This window comes from Myodes glareolus, chromosome 7, assembly GCF_982192425.1.
Source record: "Myodes glareolus chromosome 7, mMyoGla1.1, whole genome shotgun sequence".
Lineage (NCBI taxonomy): Eukaryota > Metazoa > Chordata > Mammalia > Rodentia > Cricetidae > Myodes > Myodes glareolus.
The window spans coordinates 16939995-16965364 of NC_142032.1; the positions used below are offsets into that span (position 1 = coordinate 16939995).

The 25370-nt window shown below is 54.0% G+C and overlaps 4 protein-coding genes across 7 annotated transcripts in view; 2 read left to right on the top strand and 2 right to left on the bottom strand.

The window, feature by feature from the left end:
- The window catches only part of Pdzd7 (PDZ domain containing 7), a 19191-nt gene extending 15612 nt beyond the window's left edge, over positions 1 to 3579 (top strand). The window contains 7 exon segments of the mRNA XM_085693982.2: positions 195 to 286; positions 409 to 500; positions 647 to 718; positions 1161 to 1754; positions 2009 to 2109; positions 2510 to 2779; positions 2781 to 3579. Of these exon segments, the coding sequence (XP_085550108.2) occupies positions 195 to 286; positions 409 to 500; positions 647 to 718; positions 1161 to 1754; positions 2009 to 2109; positions 2510 to 2779; positions 2781 to 2870 (1311 nt within the window). The 3' untranslated portion in view covers positions 2871 to 3579.
- On the bottom strand, positions 3408 to 15035 carry Lzts2 (leucine zipper tumor suppressor 2). Of its 3 annotated transcripts, none has more exons than XM_048439140.3 (5): positions 14031 to 15035; positions 8077 to 8526; positions 6077 to 6736; positions 5330 to 5587; positions 3408 to 4699 (listed from the first exon to the last, which is right to left on the bottom strand). In XM_048439140.3, the coding sequence occupies exons 2-5, from the start codon at positions 8482 to 8484 to the stop codon at positions 4007 to 4009; spliced, it is 2019 nt and encodes a 672-aa protein (XP_048295097.3). In that variant the 5' UTR covers positions 8485 to 8526; positions 14031 to 15035; the 3' UTR covers positions 3408 to 4006. The 3 variants fall into 3 exon arrangements, with proteins under 3 accessions (XP_048295097.3, XP_048295096.3, XP_087763983.1); XM_048439139.3 differs by having other exon boundaries at positions 14021 to 15035; XM_087907857.1 differs by lacking the exon at positions 14031 to 15035 and adding an exon at positions 11287 to 11436.
- Positions 15036 to 16574: 1539 nt separating this feature from the next.
- On the bottom strand, positions 16575 to 23157 carry Twnk (twinkle mtDNA helicase). Of its 2 annotated transcripts, none has more exons than XM_048439153.3 (5): positions 23038 to 23157; positions 19886 to 20126; positions 19337 to 19444; positions 18964 to 19105; positions 16575 to 17682 (listed from the first exon to the last, which is right to left on the bottom strand). In XM_048439153.3, the coding sequence occupies exons 2-5, from the start codon at positions 20005 to 20007 to the stop codon at positions 17362 to 17364; spliced, it is 693 nt and encodes a 230-aa protein (XP_048295110.1). In that variant the 5' UTR covers positions 20008 to 20126; positions 23038 to 23157; the 3' UTR covers positions 16575 to 17361. The 2 variants fall into 2 exon arrangements, with proteins under 2 accessions (XP_048295110.1, XP_048295109.3); XM_048439152.3 differs by lacking the exon at positions 23038 to 23157 and adding an exon at positions 20896 to 22691.
- Mrpl43 (mitochondrial ribosomal protein L43) lies at positions 22783 to 24109 on the top strand. The gene is made up of 3 exons (XM_048439156.3): positions 22783 to 22960; positions 23056 to 23162; positions 23276 to 24109. The coding sequence occupies exons 1-3, from the start codon at positions 22830 to 22832 to the stop codon at positions 23515 to 23517; spliced, it is 480 nt and encodes a 159-aa protein (XP_048295113.1). The 5' UTR covers positions 22783 to 22829; the 3' UTR covers positions 23518 to 24109.
- The last annotated feature ends 1261 nt before the right edge of the window (positions 24110 to 25370 follow it).

The following is a 25370-nucleotide window of genomic DNA, read 5'->3' on the forward strand; positions in this document are numbered from 1 at the left end:
GACGCCATGATTGCTGTTGCTATTTGTCACAGGAATCCACAAAGTCATCTAGTGGACCTTGGATAGGGTGAATCTATCTTAGAGTGAGGATGGCTAGATGGGTCCCGGGATCCCCGTGCACCCTGATGTTTCCCTGCATTCAGCTCTGTAGTTGCTGCTGCTATCTAAGCCGTGGTGTTTTTTTCAATACACAGTATGTCCATGAGGGTGGTGTGGAGGACCTGGTGCGCCCCCTGCTGGCCATCCTGGACAGACCAGAGAAGCTGCTGCTGCTGAGGGACATCAGGTTGGGTGGGGCTTGAGAGAAGGGGCGGGGCAAGAAGCCCCAGTGACCCTAGGGCTGAAGCTCCTCCATGCCCGCACCTCCAGAATCGAGCCCTGCTTACCCCGCATCCCTGCCTTCCTCAGGAGTGTGGTGGCCCCCACGGACCTCGGCCGCTTTGATAGCATGGTGATGCCTGTGGAGTTGGAGGCTTTTGAGGCTCTCAAGAGCAGGGCAGGTCAGCAGCCGGGGCAGGACTTCCGACTTCTGAGTCCCAGTCGGGGCTGGGGGGAGGGGCGGCTTTTGCTGCTGAGCCCATTGGCATGCCCATCCCGGAGCCTGGCAGGAGTGCCTGGCCTCTGACCTGTTGTCCCCTCCAACCAGTTCGGCCTTCTGCTTTGAGACCAACCAGGCAAGACACGCCACCCAAGCGTCACCTCATCACACCTGTGCCTGGTCAGTCAGAGTCCCATAACCTGGGGGAAAGGGACAACCCTGGGGACATTGGAACAGGGAGAGCAGGCCTTCCATCCTTGCCTCCGAGCTGTATCACGGAGTAGGAGGGAAAGTGCTTCCTCCAGGTCATCCTCGTGATGTCCACTCCTATCCAGGGCATTTGAAGATCACACACTTTTAAAGCAGGTTTCTTGGTTATGCTAAAGTGTATTACAATACAACGTGCTAGGACACTATTAGCAATAGGTCACATCTGTCCACCTGCCCCCAGAGAGTAGTGTCGTGTATCATGGGACACTTTACAATGGTCCTGAGCAAATCCAGGCCTTGTTGACACACACATTGGAAGCCTACAAACAGCAGAAAGGAGGACCAGGGTCTGGGAAGGTATCTTGGAACTGATAGTTAAGAAGAGCAAGTTAACCTTGACTCTGTTCCCCAGATAGCCGTGGAGGCTTCTACTTGCTGCCAGTGAATGACTGCTCAGAAGACGACCATGGTGAGATCCGGGAGAGGCTGGGGGGCCTTAAGGTCTCCCTCAGTGCCTCTGCCCCTCGCCACCACCATAAAGGAATCCCCCCTCTACAAGATGTACCAGTCGATGCCTTCTCTCCTCGCCGCAGCGCATGTACACCCCCTCCCCAGCCGCCTCCTGTGGCTCCCCGGCCTCCCAGGCCTAACTGGTTACTGACAGAACCCCCAAGCAAAGAGGAGGAGGCTCAGCAGAACCAGAGCCAGACCCCAGCCCAAAGCCGCAGTCGCAGCCGCAGCCGAGGTCGAGGCAAGTCCCCTGGGCGCAGGAGCTCCCCACCCCCAGGACCCATCACCACTGCTACCACAGCCAACGGGCGATACCACAGGCCTCGGAAGGCAAGGCCCTTGCTTCCACGACCTCTGGACGGGCAGGAGGTCAAAGTGGAAGCTAGGCCAGGGCCCTTGGAGAATGGAGTTAATGGGATGGCTGAGGAGACGACCAAGAAAGCCTCCACTGGAGAGCTGAGGACAGTCACGCTATCTAAGATGAAGCAGTCTTTGGGTGAGTCCGGGTAGCACCGGGTAAGCAGGGTGGGTATGAAGGAAGCTGCGGGGTGGGGTGGGGTGGGAGGCATGAAAGAAATCTGAGCACTAAGGTATGTAGCTGGGGAATCTAGGTTTGGAGGTTGAGACTTGAGACAGAGCCCAGAGGCGGGAAGAAGTCAAGGCTGATTTGGAGGATGGGATTCCCTGCTCTTCCCGGGAGCTCAAAGTTTGGGGTTAAGGCTGTCACTCTGTGCTCTGGACCCTCCCCAGGCATCAGCATCTCTGGGGGTATCGAGTCCAAGGTGCAGCCCATGGTGAAGATAGAGAAGATCTTCCCGGGAGGTGCGGCTTTCCTCTGCGGGGCCCTGCAGGTGGGTGCAGCGCGAAACCTCCCTAGGCCCAGACTGAAGGGTACAGGGTTGTTCTCGTCTTCCAGCCAAGCATGTTCAGACCAGGTCGTAGGAGTTGGCTTGGGGGCAAAGGGGTCAGGCCAGTAGGATGGGCAGGCCTAGAGAAGACTCCGTCCCCTCATGCTAGCCTGGGCCTGAGAATGGCCCATCGTGTTCCACCTCAAGTCCCAAGGGACAAAGGGCCATTGTCTGTGCCCCACCCTGCCCCCAACGGCTCCAGACACAAAAGTTCTATTGTCCATCCCCAGCACCCAGAGGGAGAGGAGTGTCCTAGCTGGTAGGGGTGAAAGGCTACTGCCTTCAGGTTGGGTGGTGGGTGGGAGGGAATGATGGGAGGCTGACTCTTCCATTTCCACACCAGGCTGGCTTCGAGCTGGTGGCAGTGGACGGGGAGAGCCTGGAGCAGGTGACCCACCAACTAGCCGTGGACACCATCCGCAGAGCATATAGAAACAAGGCTCGGGAGCCTATGGAGCTTGTGGTCAGGGTCCCTGGGCCTGGCCTGCTGCCCTTATCCTCTGCTTCATTGGCCTTTAAGGATCAGAGCCTTCCCGCTGACGGTTCCTCTGCCCACGGACCCCTTGATAATACCCCAGCCCACCACCAGCTGCCACCCCCTGAGGCTGGGCAAACTACAGCAGACTCCCAGCCCAGCCCTTCAGGCTCCTCACAGTACCTCCAAACTCTCCCCTCTTAAGGGTTCCCATGACCCTTCCCACTGACCCTAAGAATTACTGCTGCCTCCAGGTTTTCTGCAATACCGAGGCCCCTTTGTCCTATCTGCCTGCCTGCTGAGAGCACACTTGTGGCTCCGATCCACTGCGGGCTATCAGAAAGGCTCTGGCCTTTGGAGATAGATGTCCAAGGACAAGGTTCTAGTGGGCAACTGTGTCATTTGCATTCCCTGATCCTGGACCGCTTCACAGTGAGGGGACAGAGAAACTCAAGTCTGAAGTTGTGAGGTTTTATGATGCCTCTGGCTTCCCATATTCTGAGGGGCTTAAACTCTGAGGGTCCTCAAGGAGGTCACTGCATCCATACCCCTGTCTCAAGCAGCATTCAGTGCAAAGAACAGGATGGAAAGCTTTTCTAACTCGTCAAACCTGGCTAAGACTCACATTGTGGGCCACGAGGACCTCTGACTCCACTGGGTTAGCTCTACTACCCTTCCTCCCTGTAAGAACTTCATGAGGTCGAACAGTAGCCAGCAAGCAGAGGGGACAGATGTCCCAGACAGATGTCAAACAAGTTCCCTATGGTTCTTTATCCAGCATACTTTTTTTTTAAAAACAAAATTTTTTAAATGTTTTCTTTGGGTTTGTACAAGAAATTTACATGTGAAAAATATACAAGTGAAAACGAAGCCATAAACCTGGTAATAGGAGGGGCTGCTTGGTCACAAACACAAATAAACAAGACATTGCTGAGTTCTTCCTTTGGTCTGACTTCAGCCCCCTCAGCCCAGAAGGGGCTTGCAGAGCTGGGCATGGGGATCAGACCCCAGTCCTAGCCCTGCCCCTCCTCCTGGGCATGTTGGGGGCAGGCACATCTGGAGCAGCTGGTGCCATCTGGCTCTCTCTGGCTTCAGGCAGGTAGAAAGTGGAGATGGGGTAGCCCCTTTCTCTTCCCAGCTGGGGTGGGCTGGCAAACATCTGTGGGCAAACAGGGCTGGCAGTGGCACTGACAGCTGGGGAGTGAAATGGTGGCGTAGGTAGGAGCCTCTGGGTGACAGCGAAACAGAACTCCAAGTCACAAGGCCACCCGAATGCTTGGCAGAGGCCCTTTGGCTCTGGGACCTGGAGTGATCGGTAGATCCTGGGACCCCGGTGGTCCTGTGGCTCGTGCCCCTTGAAAAGCTCTAGATTTCAGTGGCAGTGATCTCCTCCAGACAGATGCAGGGGGCTGGCTCAGCCAGGCCCAAGTCAGCAAGCTCACGGGCCTCCAGCTCCAGGCTGAGCTGCTGCAGTTCCTGCTCCAGCTGCCGGTTTCGCCGGTACATCTGGATGTAGTTGTGTTGCAGCTGCTTCTGGTAGCGGATCACCTGCTCCTTCTCCGCCTGCCAGGCCAGCCGCTCCCCCTCAAAGCTGTCGCGCTGCTCGTCTCCTCGCCGCTGTTCGCGCTGTAGCTCTTGGCGCAGCCGTTCCACCTGAGCCCGCAGGCTCCCCCCTGCCCCAGCTGCTGCCCGCTGCACCTTAACCTCATCACTCTCTGCCAGGAGGAAAGGGTCAGTGGTGGCCGGGGGCACGGAGGGTATAGGGGGTTCCCGGAGTCCAGCTGCCTCAGCATCCAAGTGCCCAGCCTTCTCCCGGAGCCGCTCAGCCTCCTGGCGGTACCGCTGTAGCTCCTGGGAGCAGGCCTCCAGCTCGAGCTCCCGAGCTCGGGCTGCCTCCTGCAGGCCCCTGGCGCGACCCTCACTGACGCGCAAGGCAGCCCGGGCCTCTCGAAGGGCCACCCGCAGCGCCACCAGCTCGCTGCCCTTCTGTACCAGCTCCGCCTGAGATTCTTTCAGTTGCTGCTTCAGCAGGGAGATCTCACCGGATTTCTGACACACCTGTGGGTAAAACGTAGTGAAGGACGGTAAGGCCTCTCTGGATATTGAGCACTGGGTACCACGCTGGGCATTCGAGGAGAGGAGATGCTATCTCCCTGTTTTACACAGAGGCACAGCAGGATGCGAGCCTAGTGACACATTCATAGTTACACTCCAGTAAGAGGCGTAAGGAGAGAAGAAACCCAGACCTTCTTTCTCCGATGCTGGTATCCTGACACCTAGGCACTGCCTAGGCTGGGAGAGGATGGAGGGTACTGAAGGAGTGGAGTGGGGAAGTCAAGGGCAAGAGCCACATGGACAGGTGAACGGCATCTTGGGCAAGAACAGGCATTAAAAACCAGCTCCCTGGGTTTGTATCTCATCCCAGCTCCTGCTAGTTTAACTCTAGGCTCCAGCCCTTTCTGGCTCAGGTTTCCTCATACATGGAGGTATTGACAGTACCAACCTAATAGAGAAGGCAATGCCACTTAGCTCTGTGGGCACCAGGTCAGACCCGTGAGGTCCAACATGGAGGCACAGGAAAATCCCAACCCAGAAGGATGAGGAGGGGCAGACCCTCTAGGGTAGCTAGCTACCTGGGGTCACAGAGTGTGGCCCCCTCCAGCCTGCCCAGCACCTAATCTTGCGTACCTCCCATTTGGTCTCCTCCAGTCGGGGCCCGAGTTCCCGCTGCTCCCGCTCAAAGGTAGCGCAGCGGCGCTCCAGCTGCTCTCGCTCCTGCAGCAGCTGTGCGAAGTCATCCTGCAACTGGCGCTTCTCTTGCTGCAGCTGGAACACCTGCAGCTGCAGCAGCTGTTGGGCCCGCTGGACACGCTGTGTGGCCTGCTGCGCCTGGGCTGCACAGTCCTCCCGCTCCCGTGGCCAGTGCCTCTGCCGCGCTCCAAACGCCTAGAGAAAGAAGGCAGGCTAGAAACCTTCAGGTGCCTCGGACCCTGAGCTCTAGCCTCTCGTGCTTGGGTGACTCCCTGCCTGGGCCGAAGGAGGGAAGAGCACACAAGTCCAAATCCAGCAACAACAGTAAAAGCAAGCACTAATACAACCCTTCCTAGGTGTGAGGCATTGTTCTAAGCACTTTACACCTTTTGCCTTATTTAATACTCATAATCCCCCTAGGGAGTCAGAACTATCCCCATATAGACTGGAAAACTGGGGTTTGGTGAGATTAAGAAACTTGCTCAAGTCTAACAGACGCTCCAAGCCAGTGCTGGATCCAATTCACAAACCCTGTCTCCTTACTCCTTCGGAGGTTAAGCTAAAAGCCTTGGGGGTATCACACAAGGTCTTCATCCTCTCCCGCCCCAACAGCAATGCTTCAAGAGTTGTCCCTAGGCCTCTGGATGCTCCACCGCACCACCCCAGGACTGCCTTGGGCCGCACCTGACACACGGTAGCCTCACTCTCTTCCATACTGTCCCGTAGCTGCTGCAGCTCTGCCTCTCGGTCTCGAAGCTTCCCTTCCAGGACACAGTGTAGCAAGGCCTCATCCGAAGGGGGTGGAGGGGGCGGAGGGGGCGGAGAGCGGTCTCCACCGGAACTGCTGCCAGGGGAGGCCCGGGCACCACTGCCCAAGAGACCCCCAGCTACACGGCCCCCCAAGGAACCCGTACTTTTGCTGGAGGAGGATCGTCCACTGTCCGAGTGGGAGGGCCCAGTAGGGACACCTCGGGCTGGACCAGGCAGTGACCCTCGGCTGGGGCCGTGGGAAGGCAGGTGCCCACCTGGGGAGTTGGTGGTGGGCTCAGCACCTCCGGTGCTGTAGGTGGGCAAGCTGGATAAAGAATTGCGACCAGAATCTGACGGTGTCCCGGATGGGCAGCCACTGGCCCAGCCACTCAGTGCCAAGGGCTTGTCAGCAGCAGAGGAGGAAGAGGAAGAGGAGGAGGAGGCTGGCCCCCCAAACAGCTGTGTCAGGCTGCCCTGACTCCCAGACAGCCCAGCAGCTCGAGGACCCAGGAAGCCAGGTAGGGATGGTGCCCCCCGAGGTTTGGGTAGCACCGGCTTGAAGGCTGTTGGCCGGATCAGGATTTTCTCCATGTTCTGAAATGAGGGACCACGTGACACGTGAGGATAATCTGCACGATCACTTTCTTTTCTTTTTTTTTTTTTTTTAAGATTTATTTATGTATACAGTGTCCTGTCTGTGTGCCAGAAGAGGGTACCATATCTCATTATAGATGGCTGTGGTTGCTTGGAATTGAACTCAGGACCTCTGGCAGTGGCTCTTAACCTCTGAGCCATCTCTCCAACCCTTTTAAATTTTTTTTATTTTTGTTAGTGGTTTGAGGCAGGGTTTTATTCTACTAGCCTAGAACTCACTATGTATCCCCAGGGCTAGCCCTGAATACAAGCAAGGCTTCTGCCTGTTAAAGAGTGGGATTACAGGTGTGAGATACCAAGCCCAGCTTGCTTGCTTGATCTTTCAAAATGCTAATCCATGTGTGTGCGCGCACACACTGGTGCCTGTGTATGGAGGCCAGATGTGAAAGTCAGCAGCCTGCCTTGGCTGCTTTCCCCAATTTTTGATAAGTCTCTGGCTGACCCTGGAGCTCACCAATTCAGCTAGACTGACTGGCCAGCAAGTCCCAGGGTCTGCGAATCTCTGCCTCACAGTCCTGAGACATCATGTCCAGCTCTATACGTGGGTGCTGGGGCTCTGAACTCAGGGCCTTATGCTAGGACAACAAGCACGTCACCACTGAGCCATCTCCTCATCTCTTTAAGCCCCAAACCTTGATCTTTCAAAACCCTGTCAGACTTTCTACCCTTCCCACACAGGGCCCTCAACCCCTATAAATTAAAAACAATTATTCCCACTAACAACAGACCTCTTAAATGTCCACTTATGTTAAGTAATTCAAAATGCTCTTTTTTAATCATTACAATAGCCATGCAAGCAAAATACTGAGGAAATAGAGGTCGGCTAAAGTTAAAGGCTCTGCCCAAAGACACTCGACTTTTTTTTACACTTCTATTTGTGTAAAAATAGTTGAAGCAACTAGGCTGGATGTGGTGCTGAATGCCTTTAATCCTGGCACTCAGGAGGCAGAAGCAGGCAGATCTCTGGAGGCCAGCCTGGTCTACATAGTAAGTTCCAGCATAGCAGGGCTATGTAGATAAATAATCGAAGCAACTAATATCATTTGCTTGAAGGTGTTGGGTACTATGCTAAGTACTAATTCTAACAGGAGCCTACAAAAATTATCCTATAACCTTAACTATACAGACACAGAAATGGGACTCGGACAGGGAGATATTTCCTGAGTCAGAAAGAGAGCTGAGACAGCCCACATTCTTTGCTCTATATATGCTTCCAAATTCTAGCTTCCCTAAGGGGCTCCTGATTCCACCCAGATCCTCCCAAGAGGGCTGGCCCTTACCTTCTCCAGCTTTCCAGAGACTGGGATGAGCTTTGGTGGAGGCCCACGGAGGTGGGCATTGTTTGCCCGCTGCTCTCGGGGATCTTCAACATCACTGCTTGGGCTGGGAGGTGACTCTGTCCGGAAGTCCTCATTGATATAGGTAAAGCTGGTGCCTTGGACAGCCTTCCTGGGTGGCACAGCTGGGCAGAGTGGTTCCTGAGCCTCGTAGCCACCCCGTAGCAGCCCATCCTGCTGGCGGAAGAAGGTGGGCCCAGGGACACCATGGTGGCGTGGAGGAGCAGATCCCCCGGGACAGGGCCGGCCTGAGATAAGACTGCTCACGCTACCCATTGCTGGAGCTTGTGGGGCAGTGGCTGTCTCACGTGCGGGCTCCAGTGGCACTGGCAGAGTGTGCACAATGGCCATGGTGGCAGAGGCTCAGGCCTGGCCAGGGGCCTCCAGGGCAACCTGCGAGCAGGGCATTGGTGTCAGAGTCCCTGCACCTGAGTACTCTCCCCCTACAGGCCTTCTCCTGACCCCCTCCTCCAGACAGAGCACTCCCAACACAGTAACACTACCTAACTCCAGTCTGGACAAGGCTAAGGAATAATTCAATCAGAGAAGACGAAGGAATGGGAGACCTAGGAGGTTAATGCAGGTTCCCTGGCAGGGAAGATCGTCTTAAGCCCAAATCTGCCTCCACTATAAAGGCCAAGACACGGATTGGACAGAGATCCCTAACTACTAGCTCCTAGTACAGGTCCCTACTCTCCTGGGACAGCTGGCCTCATTCCTGGGCTGTTTGGGCAGAGGACACGTCAGGGATGCAATCACAGCTCAGATGGTAATTAAGGAACAAAGAGCCAAAGCCAGGCAGTGTCCAGCCTCCCACTGCTGGGCCTCAGTTTCTCCCAGACACAGAGGCGGCAAGGGTGGAGCTGGCCAAACAGGAAATCTTACAGGTCCTAGGAACCCACAGGTGCCCTCTGGGGTCTCCTACCTCCCAGAGGTTGATGCTGGGTACACTTGTTTCCATGACAACTCCTAGCTTCTGCCATCCACTCAGTTAGGACTAAGGGAGCCTATATAGGGCCTGTCCAAGTGTCCACCTTTACAAACCTCCCTGCTTTAGTTGATCTTCAGAGCACCCCTATGGGATTTGAGCAGAAGCCCATTACCACCCCTGGGACGATCTCAGTAAGATGGTTCCACTTCCCCCAGTCTTGCCCCTTCCTGGAAGGGACAGCAGGCCTCCACCCGGAACTCCCTCCCAGTCCTAAGGCTGCTGCTGATGACCAAGACTTAAGCATCTGCTGAAGTCATCATGTGGAGCAGGGGCCAAGAGGGGACAGAGAATTCCATAACAGTGCGTGCATTTACTTGTGGGTGTGAGTACATGTACAGGAACATAAAAATGAACAGCATGCGTGAAAATATGCAGAGGGTGAACGTGTGTTCACACGGGTGTCAGTACATATGTGTGTGTGTGTGTGTGTGTGTGTGTGTGTGATGTGGGGGACATGACTAAAGCAGCTGTGCTGTGTAGCACAGGCAGGCCTCAAAACTCATGAATCCTCCTGCCTCAGCTTTTAGAGTCCTGGGATTCGAAACTTTGTAAAACCACGGCCAGATGTATGTGTGACTTCTTATGTCTTACAAGACTCTGAGTTTTATTACTTAGAAAGTACACAAAAGTTATTAATGTATGTGTAACAAATGAATCTGTGGGGTCTGAATGTGACTATAAGACCAAAAAAAAAAAAGTTTGGATAGATAGGCCAGTTTGTTCACATATATGTGAGTTTTTGTGTGAATTTCACCAAAAGTGGGGTCACTGTCTATGTCCCAAGTCAGATGAAGTCACCCAGCCTCAATAAGCCATTTTCTTCTCTCACTATGGAATTCCTAGGGAAATCCTCAACTTTTTGGGGTGCATTGTTGCAAACCTCCCACAGATTGAGAGACAAGTGTCCCTACAGAACACCTTCATTTCTGTCAGGACAGCTAACACGAATCACTATGTGTATATCTCACACAAGCATATGAACGGGACCGACAGGATGTGAAAAGCACATTTGGCATAATCTTGAGTGAGCATTTCTGGGGGTAGGTTGGGACCTGGGTGACTGACATTCCAGACCACCTGGGTGGATAGAAGCCAGTTCCCCCCTTTTTAAGACTTTCCCCTCTCCCCCAAACTTAAGGGTGAGAGGAAAGGTGAGCCCACAGTTCTGACCCCTTGCCCCATCTGGCTTTTCGGTACTGCTCCCCATTAAGTGTTCTCAAGTTTTAAGATACCGGGAATCACAGGAGTCCAGCCTGAGGAAGAAGTTGCTGGGAGCTAGGGTGGTAAGTGAACTGAATCCAGGAGCAATCACACATCTCTCTGTAGGGCTAGGAGCTGAGATTGCCCCCACAAGGTCCAGTTCGGGGATAGAGTGGGTCCACACTGTGGAGCGAAGAGTGGGAACGCGCCGGCACCCCTGTTTATAGTTCCCTACTCCAGGGTACACAGAGAGTGAGACCCAGAAGCAAGGGCAAGGGCCGCACTAGTCACTCGGAGAGACAGAGACCATAAGTCAAGAGACAAAGAGGCCAAGAGACTCAGGCACAGGGAGCTAGAGGCAGACCCATGAGTTAAGGTCGCCGAAGCCACGCAGGCAAGGGCCCCTAAAGCCAGAGGGACGTAAAGCTGGGCTCTGAGGGCCAGGAGTCTGGAAAGCCAGGCCTAGCCAGCCTGGCTCCCGCTCTTGAGGCCCAAGAGAGGAGGGGCAAGCGGCTCCATTTTGAGAAATGCGTTTGTGGTTGTGGGAAAAATGAACCCCTGGTTCTCCCAGCACTCCATGACTATGGTACACAGACTCCTGCACCCCCCATCCCCGCAGTGGGCTGGGGGTCCTGAAGCCTGGGGCGGCGCCAGGGCCTGAGATGAGTCTGGCCCAGATCCCAACTCTCTGACCTCAGGGTTGGGGGTTGGAGAGTTGGGGAAAGTCCCCCCAACACACACACTCAAACTCCAGAGACCAGTCAAGCGGGATCCGGTCTGGGATCACGAGTTCCCTTTCCGAGCGAGCCTGAAAGCCGGGAGGTTCCCCCCCCCCCCGCCCGCTCCCGGCCCACCCACAACTGTCCGCTCCTTCCATGAACTGGGGCCGTCTGTGGAATGCCACCTCCCCACCAGACCGCATCGCTTAGAAGTTGGGGCACCCTGAGCCCTGGCCCCCTCACCTCCGCCTCGCTGCTCCATGCTCAGCCCCGGGCCGCCCCAGCACTCCACAGGCGCGCCGCCCGCTCCAGCCCGCGCGCGGCCACTCGGAGCTGCCCGGCCGGGCCCCGCCTCCGCCTAGCCGGCGCCCCCGGCCCCGTCCAGCCCCCGCCCGGCCCGAGTGGGCGGTGCGCGCGGAGCGGGGGAGGGGTCCGAGGGGCGTCCCCGCCCCGGGGCGCGGAGACGCGCAAGCACCCCACGTCACGCGTGCCCGCCAGGGCGCACGCAGGGGCTGCACGGTGGCGCCCAGGATCCCTCCCAGAGTGTCCCCACGACTGCGTTTGTGTTGGGTGACTCGGTCGGCTCGAGATTCGTCGAGCGGGTCATGGTCTATCCCTGCCGGGGCCCGAGGGCCGGCGGCAACTGGTCATTGTTCCAGCACAAAGAGCCAAGGCGCGGCGCCCGCCCCTCCCCCTCCCCTTCTCTAGACGAAGCTTTCCTCCCCAGTCTCCAGCTTCCCGGTCCAAGAGGAGGCCGAGGGTCAGCCGTCCCTCTCCGGTTGCCGGCTCCCGGGCACAAGTTGAGGGACTGGCTCGGTCGCTGTCTGTCCCACCCCCAGAAGGCTTGGAGGTCACACACTTAGGCTTTGCCGAAGCGGCGCCACCTGGCGGCCCCTTCCAGCAACTTATCAGCCACCGCCTCCCTTAAGCCCCCCACCAATCCCACTCCATTCCCAGCGCAGAGCCCTTAGGCCGCGAGCCTAGGCTTGTCCCTGGCATGGCTCCAGGCTCTCCAGTCTAACTTGGGGTCATTTGCTATGAGAAAGGTCGCGCTGCTCAAAGGGGAGGGGCCTGGCCCCCAATAATCACAAGAATGAATGGTTCAAACCTACACTGGCTCCACAGCAGACATCCCAATGTCTCAGGGTCACAAATATTTTTACCCTTTCGAAAACAACAGTCTTAACACCCACACGACCTTTCCCACATTCTGTCTCCGGCAGCTACAATCACTGTCTCATCCATCACGTGGTTCCATATTCCTTCATTCCATAATCCTTCGGGCCAACTCACAGAAGACTTGGTGCTTCATGCCTGTCGTGCACCCTCCACAACCGTCCTCTGCATCCAGTCAGTCTTAAAATACACTTAGTCTCCCAACCCTCTTCCATGCAGAGACGGCGGTATTCAGCCACTCAGACTTCTTACATCATATTCACAAACTACCCACTTTCCCTGAGGGGTCTCTGTGACCTGGTCAGGTCAGCTGACATTCACATCCTCTGGCAAGGCCATCCTCCCTTCCCCGCTGCCCCCCCGCCCCCCAGGGCCAAGGCCTGCCAGAGCTGGGCTCAGCCCCAGGAAGAAGCATCCCCCCCCACCCCCCCCCGCCAGGCCACAGCCTGGCCGGCTCTCAGCTCTATTTTTAGCTCCCATGGAAAGGGTTGTTTTTCTTTCTTTTTCCCTGGAAAGGGAAACACAGCCCAGCCACCCTCAGGCTCACTCCAGTGCCTCAGCTTCTTAAGGAGAGACTGAACCCCTCTCCCCAGTAGAGACCCCCGCCTCTGGCCTTGCCCTGATCCCTGCCTCCCGGGGCACGGAGAGCCTCCTCCCCTTTCTGGCCGCCTGCCCAGAATCTCAGGCAGCAGCTGGGCTCAGCGTGTGGCGGGGTGAGGGGTGGGGGATGAAGGGTGGGGGCCGGCAAGGGAGAGAGGCCTACGGCAGCAGCCCCCTCCTTCATTTTCTGAGAGAGGGGCATCTGGTCCTTCTTCCTCCTAGTGAAGGCAAACTCCCATCAGGGTTTAAGGCTATATTTACTCTTATGCATTCTCCGTGGCGAGGGGTGAGGGGCGAGGGGAGACTGTTCCTCTTGCATGGGTGGGCTTTTTGTGCCCAGTCCTGCAGGTCTTGGTGGTGGGAAGAAGAGGACCTATAGTCAGCTGTTCCCGGAGCTGGGTGTATGAGACTGGGGCAGCTGTCCGGGGCCATCAAGGTCCTCTCTCGGATACCTTTCAAGGATGCGGGTTCCGAGAATGTGTTAGTGAGGAGGAAGGCAAGGAGTCCAAGTAAGCCCACCCCATCCAACACTCTCCCGGCCTCCTGTACCACCCAAGCCCCCGGGGGCGTTAAGCTCCCATTCTGGGTGAGTGGGTTTATCACCATTCCAGGTGGAGTACGGAATAAAGCCCTGTACAGGGCGAAGCACACATGCCAGGAGTGGGGGAGAAGTTGATGAGAGGGGCATTCCTGCCTAGACAGGGTTAGGGAAACACTGCCCACCGGTCTGCGAAGCAGTCACGTGCTCAGCGCCTGTTTACGCCTTGGTCTTCACCTGCAGGCAAGCGGCCGGGAAGCAGGAACCGCCTGATGCGACAAACCCCGCCCGCCCCCGCCGACAATCTCGGGGCAGCCCCTTTCCCTCAGCCTCGGGCATAAAAACTCAGTGTCCACCTCTATGGGGGTCGCGCGGGCCGGTGGCACTGCCTTTGGGACTGCTACGGGATCTCGCTCTACTTGTCCTTTCCTGAGCGCACGTGTGTTCGCGTCCTCGGCGAGTGCACGGATCTATGCAAGAATGTATGTTGGTGCGTCTGTGTGAGTTTCCCTGTCCCTTTGCTATTCAGGTTTCGCCTGCGCTCCATAGAGTGCGGACCCCTTCCTCATCCCAATCCCGTTTCTCAAAATGGGGAAAGTTCTCTCCAGAGCGAGGATGTGCGGGAGGCCGGAGTTCCAGCACCCCGTCCGCCCCACCACTCACCCAGCGTCACCTGCGCCGCTGCGCCCACTTTGGCCGGGTTCCGGCTCCAGCGTGCCTACTTCCTTGCCGCGAGAGAACTCTGGATCTCCAGCCCTCTCCGGGCTCCCGGCTCCGCGCTCCCGGCTCCCGCCAGGCCGGACCTGGAAGAGTGGGGCGGGGCGGCTGAAGCCGCGCCCCCCAACCCAGAGAGGGGAGTGGTCTGCCCCGCACCCCCAACAACCAACCTAGTACCAACCCAAAAGTAGTCCGACCCGGTACCCAGCCCTAAAGAGGCCTGACGGTGGTCTAAGCTCTGGCCTTTTGACTGCACAGCATACTGACTTTTGACCTGGGGGTGGGGGGGAGGACAGATATGACCGACAGCTAAGTTACCTGGCTGCCTTAACTAAGGCCCATAAAGCTTTACTCTGTCACCCTCTCCTGCTCTGTAGGGAACTCAATCTGGTCCACTCTGCCCACAACCAGAAGAGGGAAAATCCCTGTGAAGCAGACAAAGAACTCTCGAGTTTCATAAATCTTCCCCCAACACAAACACACATACACACACGCCCGCGCACACTGGGGCTTTCTGAGACTGTCCTAGCAGAAATAGTACCGCCCTCTTCTCTGGAGTAGTTATCAACCCAGGTGAGAAAACTGCTTGTGTTGACCCCCTATAGGGCTTGGCTAGGCTTCCCTTAGACTCCTAAGGTCCCACCCACAGGCACAAACAGGAAGTTGGCCTGTGTTTCAGGGAGGTACCAATGGCTCCCTTCCTCCCTGGCATACCAGGTACACTGTAGAAAGGCTTAAGTTTAGAGTTATCTGAGCCGTATCTGCCTGTGCAGTTGGACTGCAGGAGACCAAGGCGAGTTTTGTCTCTTCTCAAATCCACCCCCAGTAACAGCTGCTAAAGACCTAAAGCTGCCCCTCCTGACAGCCATGCGACACAATGCGGTCTGAAAACAGAGCTACAGATCTAATTTGACCCTGCTGGGCCAGACCTTTCCAGGTCTCTGGGACATTCTTAAGTCAGCTAAACACAGATTCACATGTCTCGTCCCAGGTGATTTGCCTCAAGCCGCTTTCTTTGAGTGTGTGAATAGAAAGTGGTTCCTAGGGACTCTACATGCAGGACATAGGGACTGACCTCTTCCTGCCTTCTAGGCTCCACTAACTCCGAACATACCTGGTGGCAGCTCTCGCTGAGGGGAGTTTGAGGCAGGTATGGAGTGGAATGTGTTTGTGTACCGGGTGTGTTAAGTTTCCCCTCCTCCTCCTCATCATTCTGGTTTGAGCTGTGTGGGGGTGTCTGCTTCGAGGGTGGAGCAAGTCAAACAGGCAAATGTGTATCTGTTTCTCTGTGCTGATTGTGCAGCCTGCACAAGCTCCCAAGTGAAGGGCTCTGAGAACAAATCAGGCATTCTAGGACGAGCAGACCATGGAGTCCATGCCCTTAGAGGTAGAAATGGTCTCGTTCTGTACATCTGGAAGGCATGGCTGACTTAAATATTTCAGACCCTGGATGAGGCCCAGAGCAGCCAACTGCTGGGAATGATTACTACAGGATTAGAGAGGCCTGGCTCCAGCCAGTCTGGGAGAGACCCCCAAGAAGGCAGACCCTGGAGGAGCTACCCCCACCCCTAGATTCTTCCCCACCAACAACAGCTTTGCAAAAATTTGTTTCAGCTCTTTATGGCTAGAGTTCTCAGGAAACCCTGGACTCTTCCCTCTAGTTCTAAAAGCTTCCTCTTGGGTTGACTTGAAAAGGGAGTCAAATTATCTCCCCTATACCCGAAGCAGAGGCTTTCCAGCACCCCCAATCTGAACATCTTGAAATTGGTACTTCAGGGTATCAGAGGAAATAAGATAAAAAGGTCAGTTAGCAATATGCTTGGCAGTCTGTGGGTCACTTCTTCCAGTCCTCTGTAGTGCTCGTTACACTGAGGCATCCATATCCCAACAGACTCCAGAACTGCAAACATGTGAAGGCAGGGGGAGAGAGAGAAACCCCTAAGCTCTGCATTTTTCAACAAATCCTCAGGAGTTCTAGCACATAGGGAGAAATGGGAGGATTCCAGAAGGAAACACTGAGGGTAGAGGGTTAGAGACAAGAATAAGTCCACTGTGTTTTTGAGATGGGATCTTAGTAGCCCAGGCTGGCCTTGAATTGTGTAGCTCAGGAGAGCTTTGAACTCCTGATCTTCCTGCCTCTACCTCCCAGGTGCAAGAATTAAAAGCATTCACCACCACACCCAGCTAGGGCTCATTCTTGAGTCTACACTGAGAGATGTGAATAGCTCTCAGGAGGATGAAGGATAGCTGGTCAGGCAAGGTCGGGGTTGTGGCCCACTGATCCACATTAGGTCAGGAATGTTCTGCTGTCCTCAGGTAAGCTAACACACCACCCTATCTCCCCTATGCCAAGGGAAGGTCTATGTTTAGGGGTGGAATGTGAAGATCCTGTACTTCTCCCTGCTATTGGAGCGGCTAGAAGTGGGGGAAGAATCCATTCTGAGAGGAAATCAAGTTAGTTTGGGGAGACATCTGGTGGACAAAGGAAAAAAGGCACGGAAACAAAGACAACTGAAATGTTTCATTCAAACTGGAAAAGGCTCCAGAGTCCTCACTCCAGCTGTCAGAGGCAGCACACAATGGAATCAGTATCCAGGGGGCAGGCACTGAGGGCTCACAGCTGCTTCCCATGGTTCTACAGCGATGCAGTCCACTGGGAGGAAGCCCCCATCTTTGAGGCCGAGAATACAGGGATAAGCACCTAGGATCAGTTCTAACAGGTACAGCTAAGTCATGCCTGGCTCTAAGAGCAGAGAGGCACTTGGTGTCCACTGCATCACTCCGTCTCTGAATGCCTGGACGCTGACTTTCAGCAAGAAGCCTCCTGTTGTAGGACAGTTCAAGGCCTGCCCTCATTGTCTGACCTGCTCACTCCCACCTCGGGTTTTAGTACGCTTCTCTGCCTGGATCCTTTCTCCAGCGGCTCCCAGGGCCTACTCTCAGTTCTCACATGCACTCTGCTCACACACCTTTTTAGACTGCTTGACGAAAACTGGCTGGGAGCAGTCTAGCATTCTTCACTTTGCCTCGTTCCTGTCACCAAAATGCTGGTTCTTTGGAAACAGACCTTATCTTTTCCGTGCTATATATAAAAATAAACTATAAAAACCCAGCCTATGGGAGGCCCCCAATACCTGCTGAATTAAATTTTCTTATCACAGAACCCAGCCCTAGGCCGGGAAGGTTCCATAGCTCAGGACTATATGGAAGAGGAGTCCTAGCAGAAGGCCAAGAGTCTGTTAGCCTGGGTCATCAAGCTGACTTTAGCAAGCAGCTACACACTGCTTTCACCTTGAGGACTTGGTGGTATCTGGCTGGTAGGGACTGGGGTCCTGGCCTAAGCAAGTCTCAGAGTTCTGGTGCCCACCACCTTTTTTGCCAGAAGAGGGCTTTTTGGTCACTAGTCCGTTGTCATCCTTGATCTTCTTGAGTCGGGCTTTACTCTTCGGTGGGATGGAGAAGGTAAGGGAACTCTTGTTGAACTCCAGTGGGAAGACACCTACATCTCCATCAAAGCGATTCTTGGACACCTGCAGATACCGTTTCCCTGGCCCAGTCACCAGCTTCCTATCCTGCAGGATCATAACATTGTCTGCTTCTTGGCTTGCCTACAGGAGAGAGGGTAGGAGAAAGAAGACATACAAGTAAAAGGAAGGTTGAGGGTTCAGGGAGGAGAGGCACGAATAGGAAAACATGGAGCTGAAGAGATGATTCAGTGGCTAAGAGCACTGGCTGCTTTCCAGAGGACCCAGGTTCAATTCTCAACACCTACATGGCAGCTCACAACGTCTGTAACTCTAGTCCCAGGAAATTCAATGCCACCTTCTGGCCTCTGTGGACACCAACATGCATGTAATGCAAAGATAAATATGCAGGCAATAAACTTTTCTAAACTTTATTTTTACTTTATATGCATTGGTATTTTGCCTGTAAGTATGTATTAGGATGCCAGATCCCATAGAACTGGCGTCACAGACAGCATGAGCTGCCCTGTGGGTGCTGGGAATTGAACCTGGGTCCTCTGGAAGAGTAGTCAGTGCTCTTATGTGCTGAGCCATCTCTCCAGCCCCTACACAAATTAATTTTTTTTTAAATAATGGGGAAAGGGAAAAGTACCCCTTATCACCAAGCTCTTTAAACAGCGAATCACAGTTGATGCTAGAGCTGCTGACTAGCCCCCTCGTCACCAGCCTGCTGCTGTCTCAGACTTTGTGCTGCCCCCTCTGCCTGCAGTGTCTCTCCTCTATAGTGGATCATCCTATCTACCCAGCTTATTCTTACCGGTCATCTGTTACTTCCCTAAGGACCACTTTTGATCCTCTAAAGAAAGTACCACCAATTTTAATGCAATTTAAACTGCATTATTTTTGTTCCATGTTTGTTCCAAAGCAACATATTTTTGCTCCTCAACCTGAACTTCCCTTGCCTAGCTCAGGGCTAACATATAAAAGGAATTTAGTATACCACTGGAAGCTTCGGGATGGAGCTGGTCCTGTGACCCAGGAGGCCTTCCCTTATTTGATAATCTGATACTTATTGTCTGGAAACCTCAGTGACTTGCTGGTACAGCCACCGAGAAGTCTCCCAGATGTCACAGGATGACTCAGACTGTTCACCAAGTGTTCGTGATGCCTTTCATAGGTCTCACCCCACTGAGCTGCAATGATGACGTCACTCTTCCCTACTAACAGATGTGAGCTCCCAGATGGCAAAGAACCAGCTACGATCCCTTGTATTCCTGGCACATGTACTCCTCATGTCACGGCCCCAGAATCGCTGCTTCCTGCGTTTTCAGGGCAGTCCTGAGGATCGAAGGCTGAAGGAAGACTGTCTCTAGTTACGCCTGCTCTCTAACTCCTCAGAGCTTGAGTGCCTGAAAGCCGACTCACCTTGGCTGAACCAAAAATGGAAGCTGTCTGCAGTTCCTTGTCGTCATCCTCCTTCCGTGGGTGAATGACCAGAGTCACATGGCAGCTGTTGTCTGTAGCAAACTTCCGAAAGGCTCCAACAATGTAGTCCTGAGCTGCAATCCTGCAATGAAATTCAGCAATAAAAGAAGTTATTGGGTGGAAAATACACAAACACTTGAGCCAGTCAGTCCATATAAACGATCCCAGCCCTACTACACTCTCTTCTACTTAAGGACTCCCTGGACAACTTCCCCCTGCCACAACCTCTCAGAAAGTAACAGGACTATGATTGTCCCTAGAGGTCAGCTTCATGACAAGACAAGCGTGCTGGAGTTAGACAGGAAGAACTTACCTGTCAGAAGAGAACTGCTCATGACCCATCATGAACTGCAAGTTGTCGATGACCACATGACAAACGTCATAGACGTAGACAGCATGTTGCATTGTATCTATTACAGACCTGGAACAGAGAAGCAGCGATTCAAACAGTCAACTACAAGCAGCCTCAGGACCCTTCAGGGAGAAGAGCTTGCATCCGGAAAACACTGGTATCATTTGCTCTTCTGACTCCCCATTCTTTGGAAACTGAAAGCCTGTCTAACGAGACTGGGAAAGAACTCTCATGGGGGCTGGAAAGGGAATAAAAAACACAATGTGTTGGGATCTCTCAAAAATGAAAGCCCAGGCATGGTAGTGCACGCCTTTAATCCCAGCACTCTGAAGGGAGAAGCAGGTGAATCTCTGCAAGTTTGAAGGCAGCCTGGTCTACAGAGTGAGTTCTAGGGCCGTCAGAGCTACCTAGAGAGACCCTGTCTCAAATAAACAGCTAGACAGATAAACAGATTAATTAATTAATGTTTCAAGGCTATTTTGAAAAGTAAGTGGCCTTTGAAGATCTTACTTGATGCTCTGCTGCCCATGGAAGGTCATGAAGTAGAGAGGCAGGTCTTCAAAGCGGTCTGCCCACTCTTCGTACTTGTCCAGCTGCTCTTCCAGCCGCGTCACAGCAAACTGAGTCAGCATGACCCGGGCTAGTCTCACATTGCTGATCTCAAAGCTACCCCAAAGTGTGTTCACCCCTTGGGTACATAAATCCAGGGCATATTCACTGATGAATGTTGTCTTTCCACTCCCTGTTGGCCCTATAGGGGGATAGACACAGCTCTGGGTTAGCAGGGAAGTCTCCTTTTAGCACTGCCCGTGGGGCTGGAGGTCAGCAGCACTTGTGCTCTTGCAGGAGACCTAGATTTGATTCCTAGCACCCATCTGATGGCTTGCAACCATCTGTAAGTCCAGTTCCAAGGCCTATGATGACTTCTGGCCTCTGAGGACACCAGGTACACATGTTGTGCAATGCACACATGCAGGCAAAACATTCATACACATAATAAGTAAACGTAAAAAAAAAAAAATAAATTGAACATAGTCAGTGGCCAAGACCCACATACCTTTGTCACTTTATGGTCTAACCCTTAACTCAAAACAATGATATTTTTGTTTGTTTTTGTTTTTCAAGACAGTGTTTCTCTGCATAACAGCTTTCGCTATCCTGGAACTCTTTGTAGACCAGGTTGGCCTTGAACTCAGAGATCTGCCTGTCTCTGCTTTCCAAAAAGTGGGATTAAATGTGTGTGCCACCACTGCCTGGATGTAAAACTATTTTTTTTAAACATTATTTTATGGGTATAAGTGTTTCATTTGCCTGTATGTCTGTACATCATATGCATACTTGGGGTCCTCAGAGGTCAGAAGAAGAAGGTATCAGATTCCCCCAGGAACTGAAGCTAGACAGTTGTGAGCCACTGTGTGGGTGCTGGGAAGTGAACTCGAATCCTCTGCCAAAGAAGTCAGTGCTTTTAAGCACTAGGCCATCTCTCCAGTTCCCAAAACAGTGATTTCCTAGTGAGTCACCTGTAAATACTGTGAGCTCGCCCTTCCGATGCCCCTTTAGCAGACGATTGAGGTCTGGGAAGCGACTCCAGCGGACCCCAGCCGCTTGCTCCACATTTGACAGCTCTCCTAAAACCTCCTCCCGAAGCTGCCGGAAAGACACAATAGACTTGTGCCAGGCAGGGAGCGCAGTACGAAGTATACGAGCAAGACTTAAGCCTTGGTTTAAGGCCTCCAGCGGACGAGGTTGTTGGTTACCAGGCCTCACCAAAGAGCATCGCTTGGGATTGAGTTTTCGAGCAAACAGTTTGGCGGCCTCCCAGGACCGAAGGTCATCCCCTAGCCAGAATACAATTCGTCTGAACTGTTCAAGGTAAGGGAGTAAAGGTGGGGGTAAACAGACCGTTCCTCGGGGTAGGGCCAGGGTGGGCAGCCCCATGGACTGGCTCAAGGCCAAGCTGTCCAGCTCACGGCTCGTGAGGACCACCTCCGCATCTCGACGGCTGATCAGTGGTAATCCAAATAGGTTGTGGTATGCACCAGGCCGGGGAATAGTGGTCTCCACATACTGTACTCCATTCCCCTGATCTTCAGCCCCTAGTAGCTTCAGGCCACGTAATCCTGCGCTCCCAGGGGTGAACCAAGGGAAGACCAAACTTCGAGTAGATCGGAGATAGCGGACACTGAACCTCCTGAGCGTGTCATCTGTCACCTTGGTCAGGCCAAACATCACACGAGCCAGCTTGGCCTCCTCAGGATCAGGCAGCTCCCAGAGAGGGATAGCTCGGTTCCAGATTCTCAGGACCTCCTCTCTGTCCTCAGCTTCCGGGCCCTCAGTAAGCAGGATTCCCTCTTTGGTCCCATCCCCTCGTCCCTCCACACTGGCCTGGAAGTCTTCCCAGCTCCCTTCTGCTAGGCTAGTCATGCAGAGAAAGTGTCCTGTGGTCTTGTCAATGAAGAGGCAGAAGGAAGCGGTCGAATCCTTCTGGTTTTTGATGTCTGAAGACCCAACAAAAGGGCTTGGTGCTCGAAGGCAGCTGTGGCCATCCTGGAACGGGATCCCATGCGCCCGTAAATATTGGCGAATTTCAGTTGTAGTCACAGGCGACACTGGCACCTCTAAGGCTGGGAGGGCCTCCTTCCTGTACCTTCTGCGAGGAGGGCCTGGGGTCAAGCTTCGGGGCAGGCTCCTCCGACTCACCCACTCTCCTCGCAGAGGCAACAACATTCGGAAGGGGTATGTACATCGCAGCAGGAGCCACATTCCTAATAGAGTGGGATGCCTCTACTGCAAAAACTTTTGGTGTCTGGTGTGCCGCCTTCACTAGGCTAGACCCTAGGAGCCTTCCACAGGGCACTCCCAGGACTTTCGATAGCTGGCTTCTCTCTATCGCCCCTCAAACTGCTGCCTTACCGACACCCTTCTTAATCCCCTTGATGCCTGTACACTGCTACTTCGCATTTCTGCTCATCTACACGACCCTTTCACGTCTCCGTCCCTCTCTTTACAACTTCTCGCTACCAGCTCACTTCTGGAACCCTCTACGGTCCCTCGATCTAAACGGCTTCTCTGTCTCATCTCCTTACCTCTACACCCCTCCACGGACTCTCCTCGCCATTCTCATCTCTACAGCCCTCTGCATCCTGCCTGAACCCCAACAACAGGCGCTCTCCTCGGCTCCTAACGCTCACTGGGAACCCTCCACACAGCTGAAGGTTACAGCTGAAGCCCGGCGCTCTCACTGCCCCCGAGGCTCTACCCCGCGCTCCAGGACATTCACGCTCCCGCCCCCAGCTCTCCTTTCTACCCTTTCGCACGCAACGTGGGTCGCCCGCACGCGCCACTCGCTGTGACCTCGGAAGCAAAACTCTCCGGGGAGCCCGTGAACCCAGAACCGGAAGTCGCTGATTAGTCCCGCCCGCCCTCTAGCCGTCCGGGCTGCCAAGCGGTAGCCATGACCGCGCGCGGGACTCCGAGCCGCTTCCTGACGAGCGTCCTCCATAACGGGCTGGGTCGCTACGTGCAGCAACTGCAACGCCTCAGCCTCAACCTCAGTCGGGATGCGCCCTCGTCCCGCGGCGCCAGGTGAGGCCCACGGAAGTGGGAGGATCGGGTAGGGGGCGCGGGGGACGACGGGACTGGGTCCGGGTCACCGTACTCACCTTCGCTGGGCCTCGCAGGGAGTTCGTGGAACGCGAAGTGACCGACTTCGCCCGACGGAACCCAGGGGTCGTAATCTACGTAAACCCGCGGCCGTGTGCGGTGCCCAGGATAGTGGCCGAATACCGTAAGTGAGGCCGCGCTGGGGCGGCAGGGCGGGATCCCGGCTCACCCGCCGGGTTCTTCTTGTTTTGACTTCCGACCTGACGATTTCCACTCATTCCCACGCCCCTCTGCCAGTTAACGGGACCGTGCGCGAGGAAAATGTCAACAGCAAGTCGGTGGAGGAGATCACGTCACTGGTGCAGAAGCTGGCGAACCAGTCCGGCTTGGATGTGATCCGCATCCGCAAGCCCTTCCACACCGACAACCCTAGCATCCAGGGCCAGTGGCACCCCTTCACCAACAAACGGACGGCCCTCGGCGGGCTGCGGCCCAGAGAACTCCAAGATCCTGCTGCAGCTTTGGAACAAGCACAGTAAAGAACCAGGCTTGGGACCGTGGAAGTGATGGCATTGGTTCCTCTTTCGGATTTCAAGCTCTGACAAATAAATGGAGCCTACCGGGGTGGGGAGGGGGCGTGGCCCGGGATAGAGAAGAGCTGACTGCTACCATTAACCACTGCTAGATACAGTGACCTTATGAATACCCTCATTCTGATTCTGTTGGCCTCCTTGCAACTGGAATGTAAAAAGGCGTCCAAGTGCTGTACGGGGTCCTCGTTTTCTGAAATCAAAATTATGATTTCAAAACGTAGTGAAGGGTCTCAAGGTTGACTTCTGAAGACCCCGTGATGCTTGTTGCTCTTGCTGTGGCCTGGCATTGGGCAAGTCACCTTATATCTGTGAGTGTTTGTGTGCAGATTGGAAAACTGAAGTCGCTGGGTGGTGGCACACACCTTTAATCCCAGCACTTAGGAGGCAGAGGTAGGTGGATCTCTGAGTTCGAGGCCAGCCTGGTTTACAGAGTAAGTTCCAAGACAGGCTCCAAAGCTGCAGAGAAACCCTGTCTGGAAAAACAAACAGAAAAAAAAAGAAAAGAAACTGAAGTCATTAAAACTTACCTAAGACCACATTTGGAGGTTTATTTATTTATTTATTTATTTATCATATGTATGGGTGTTTGGCCTACTTGTATGTCTGTGCACCAGACAGAGAATGCCCCTGGAAGCCAGAAAATGGTGGAAGGTCCCCTAGAACTGGAGTTACAGTTGTAAGCCTCCTTGTAGGTTCTGGGAATTGAACCTGGATCTTCTGAAAGAGCAGCCAGTGCTCTTAACCATCTGAGCCATCTCTCCAGCCCCTCGTGGCTATGCTTCAAAGGGTGGTTTTTTCCCCCCTCAAGACAGGGTGTCACTATGTGGCTCTGGCTGTCCTGAAACTCTGTGTAGACCAGGTTGGCCTTGAAATCAGAGACCCACCTGCCTCTGTCTCCCAAGTGCTGCGACTAAAAGGCATGTGCACCACTGTGCCTGACTCAAAATGCATGCATATTTTATGCATAAGCCCTACTTTTGACTCTAAAACCAGAAACAAAACATAAAATTTTTCAGTGGTTAGTGTCAGAAGCAATGTGACTCAGATTCCCAGAGCAGGTCCCAGATAACAAGCTTTCTGTAGTCCTAACTGCACTCCTAACTCAAACTCTCCGTACAGAAATAGGCCCTTGGGCTGGAGAGATGGCTTTGCCTGCTCTTCCAAAGGTCCTGAGTTCAATTCCCAGAAACCACATGTGCTCACAACCACCTGTAATGAGATTTGGTGCCCTCTTCTGGCCTGCAGGGATACATGCAGGCAGAACACTGAATACATAAATAAATCTTTAAAAAAAAAAAAAAAGAAAGAAAGAAAGAAAGAAAGAAAAGAAATAAGCCCTTATCTTTCGCTGGATCAAGGAGTGGGAAGTGCTAAAAAATATCTTAGGTAAGAGCGCCATGACTGGCAAGAAGTATCTTCCAGCCTTAAAGAAGGCTGGGGCTAGAGACATGCAGGGATTAAGAGCACTGGCTATTACTCCAGAGGACCCAGGCTCAGTTTCCAGCACCCACATGGCACCCTGCAACCACCTGTAACTGGTTCCAGCAGATCTGACCTGCCTGGACATGCAGGTGGTACACAGGCTGCATACAGACAAAACACCCAACAAAGGCCTTGGTATGGTGATATAGCTTTTAATCGCCAGCACTTGGAAGGCAGAGGCAACCAGATGGATAAGTTCAAGGCTAGCCTAGTCTCTACTTAGAGTGTCCCAGGCCAATCAGGGCTACATAATGAGACCAAGTCTTTACAAAAGAAAGGAAAAAGGCAGGGTTGGGGAGATGGCTCAGTGGGTAAAC

Bases quoted from the DNA above. Each gene is read 5' to 3' on its own strand.
- Mrpl43 (XM_048439156.3), top strand. From the start codon at position 22,830: ATGACCGCGCGCGGGACTCCGAGCCGCTTCCTGACGAGCGTCCTCCAT. The intron at 22,961-23,055 runs GTGAGGCCCACG...TGGGCCTCGCAG, and splicing joins CCCTCGTCCCGCGGCGCCAG to GGAGTTCGTGGAACGCGAAG. The intron at 23,163-23,275 runs GTAAGTGAGGCC...CCCCTCTGCCAG, and splicing joins CAGGATAGTGGCCGAATACC to TTAACGGGACCGTGCGCGAG.
- Lzts2 (XM_048439140.3), bottom strand. From the start codon at position 8,484: ATGGCCATTGTGCACACTCTGCCAGTGCCACTGGAGCCCGCACGTGAG. The intron at 6,737-8,076 runs GTAAGGGCCAGC...CCCTCATTTCAG, and splicing joins TCTCTGGAAAGCTGGAGAAG to AACATGGAGAAAATCCTGAT. The intron at 5,588-6,076 runs GTGCGGCCCAAG...TTCTTTCTCTAG, and splicing joins GTGAGGCTACCGTGTGTCAG to GCGTTTGGAGCGCGGCAGAG.
- Twnk (XM_048439152.3), bottom strand. From the start codon at position 22,138: ATGTGGCTCCTGCTGCGATGTACATACCCCTTCCGAATGTTGTTGCCT. The intron at 19,445-19,885 runs GTAAGATCTTCA...TCTCTGTTCCAG, and splicing joins CATGGGCAGCAGAGCATCAA to GTCTGTAATAGATACAATGC. The intron at 19,106-19,336 runs GTAAGTTCTTCC...ATTTCATTGCAG, and splicing joins GAGCAGTTCTCTTCTGACAG to GATTGCAGCTCAGGACTACA.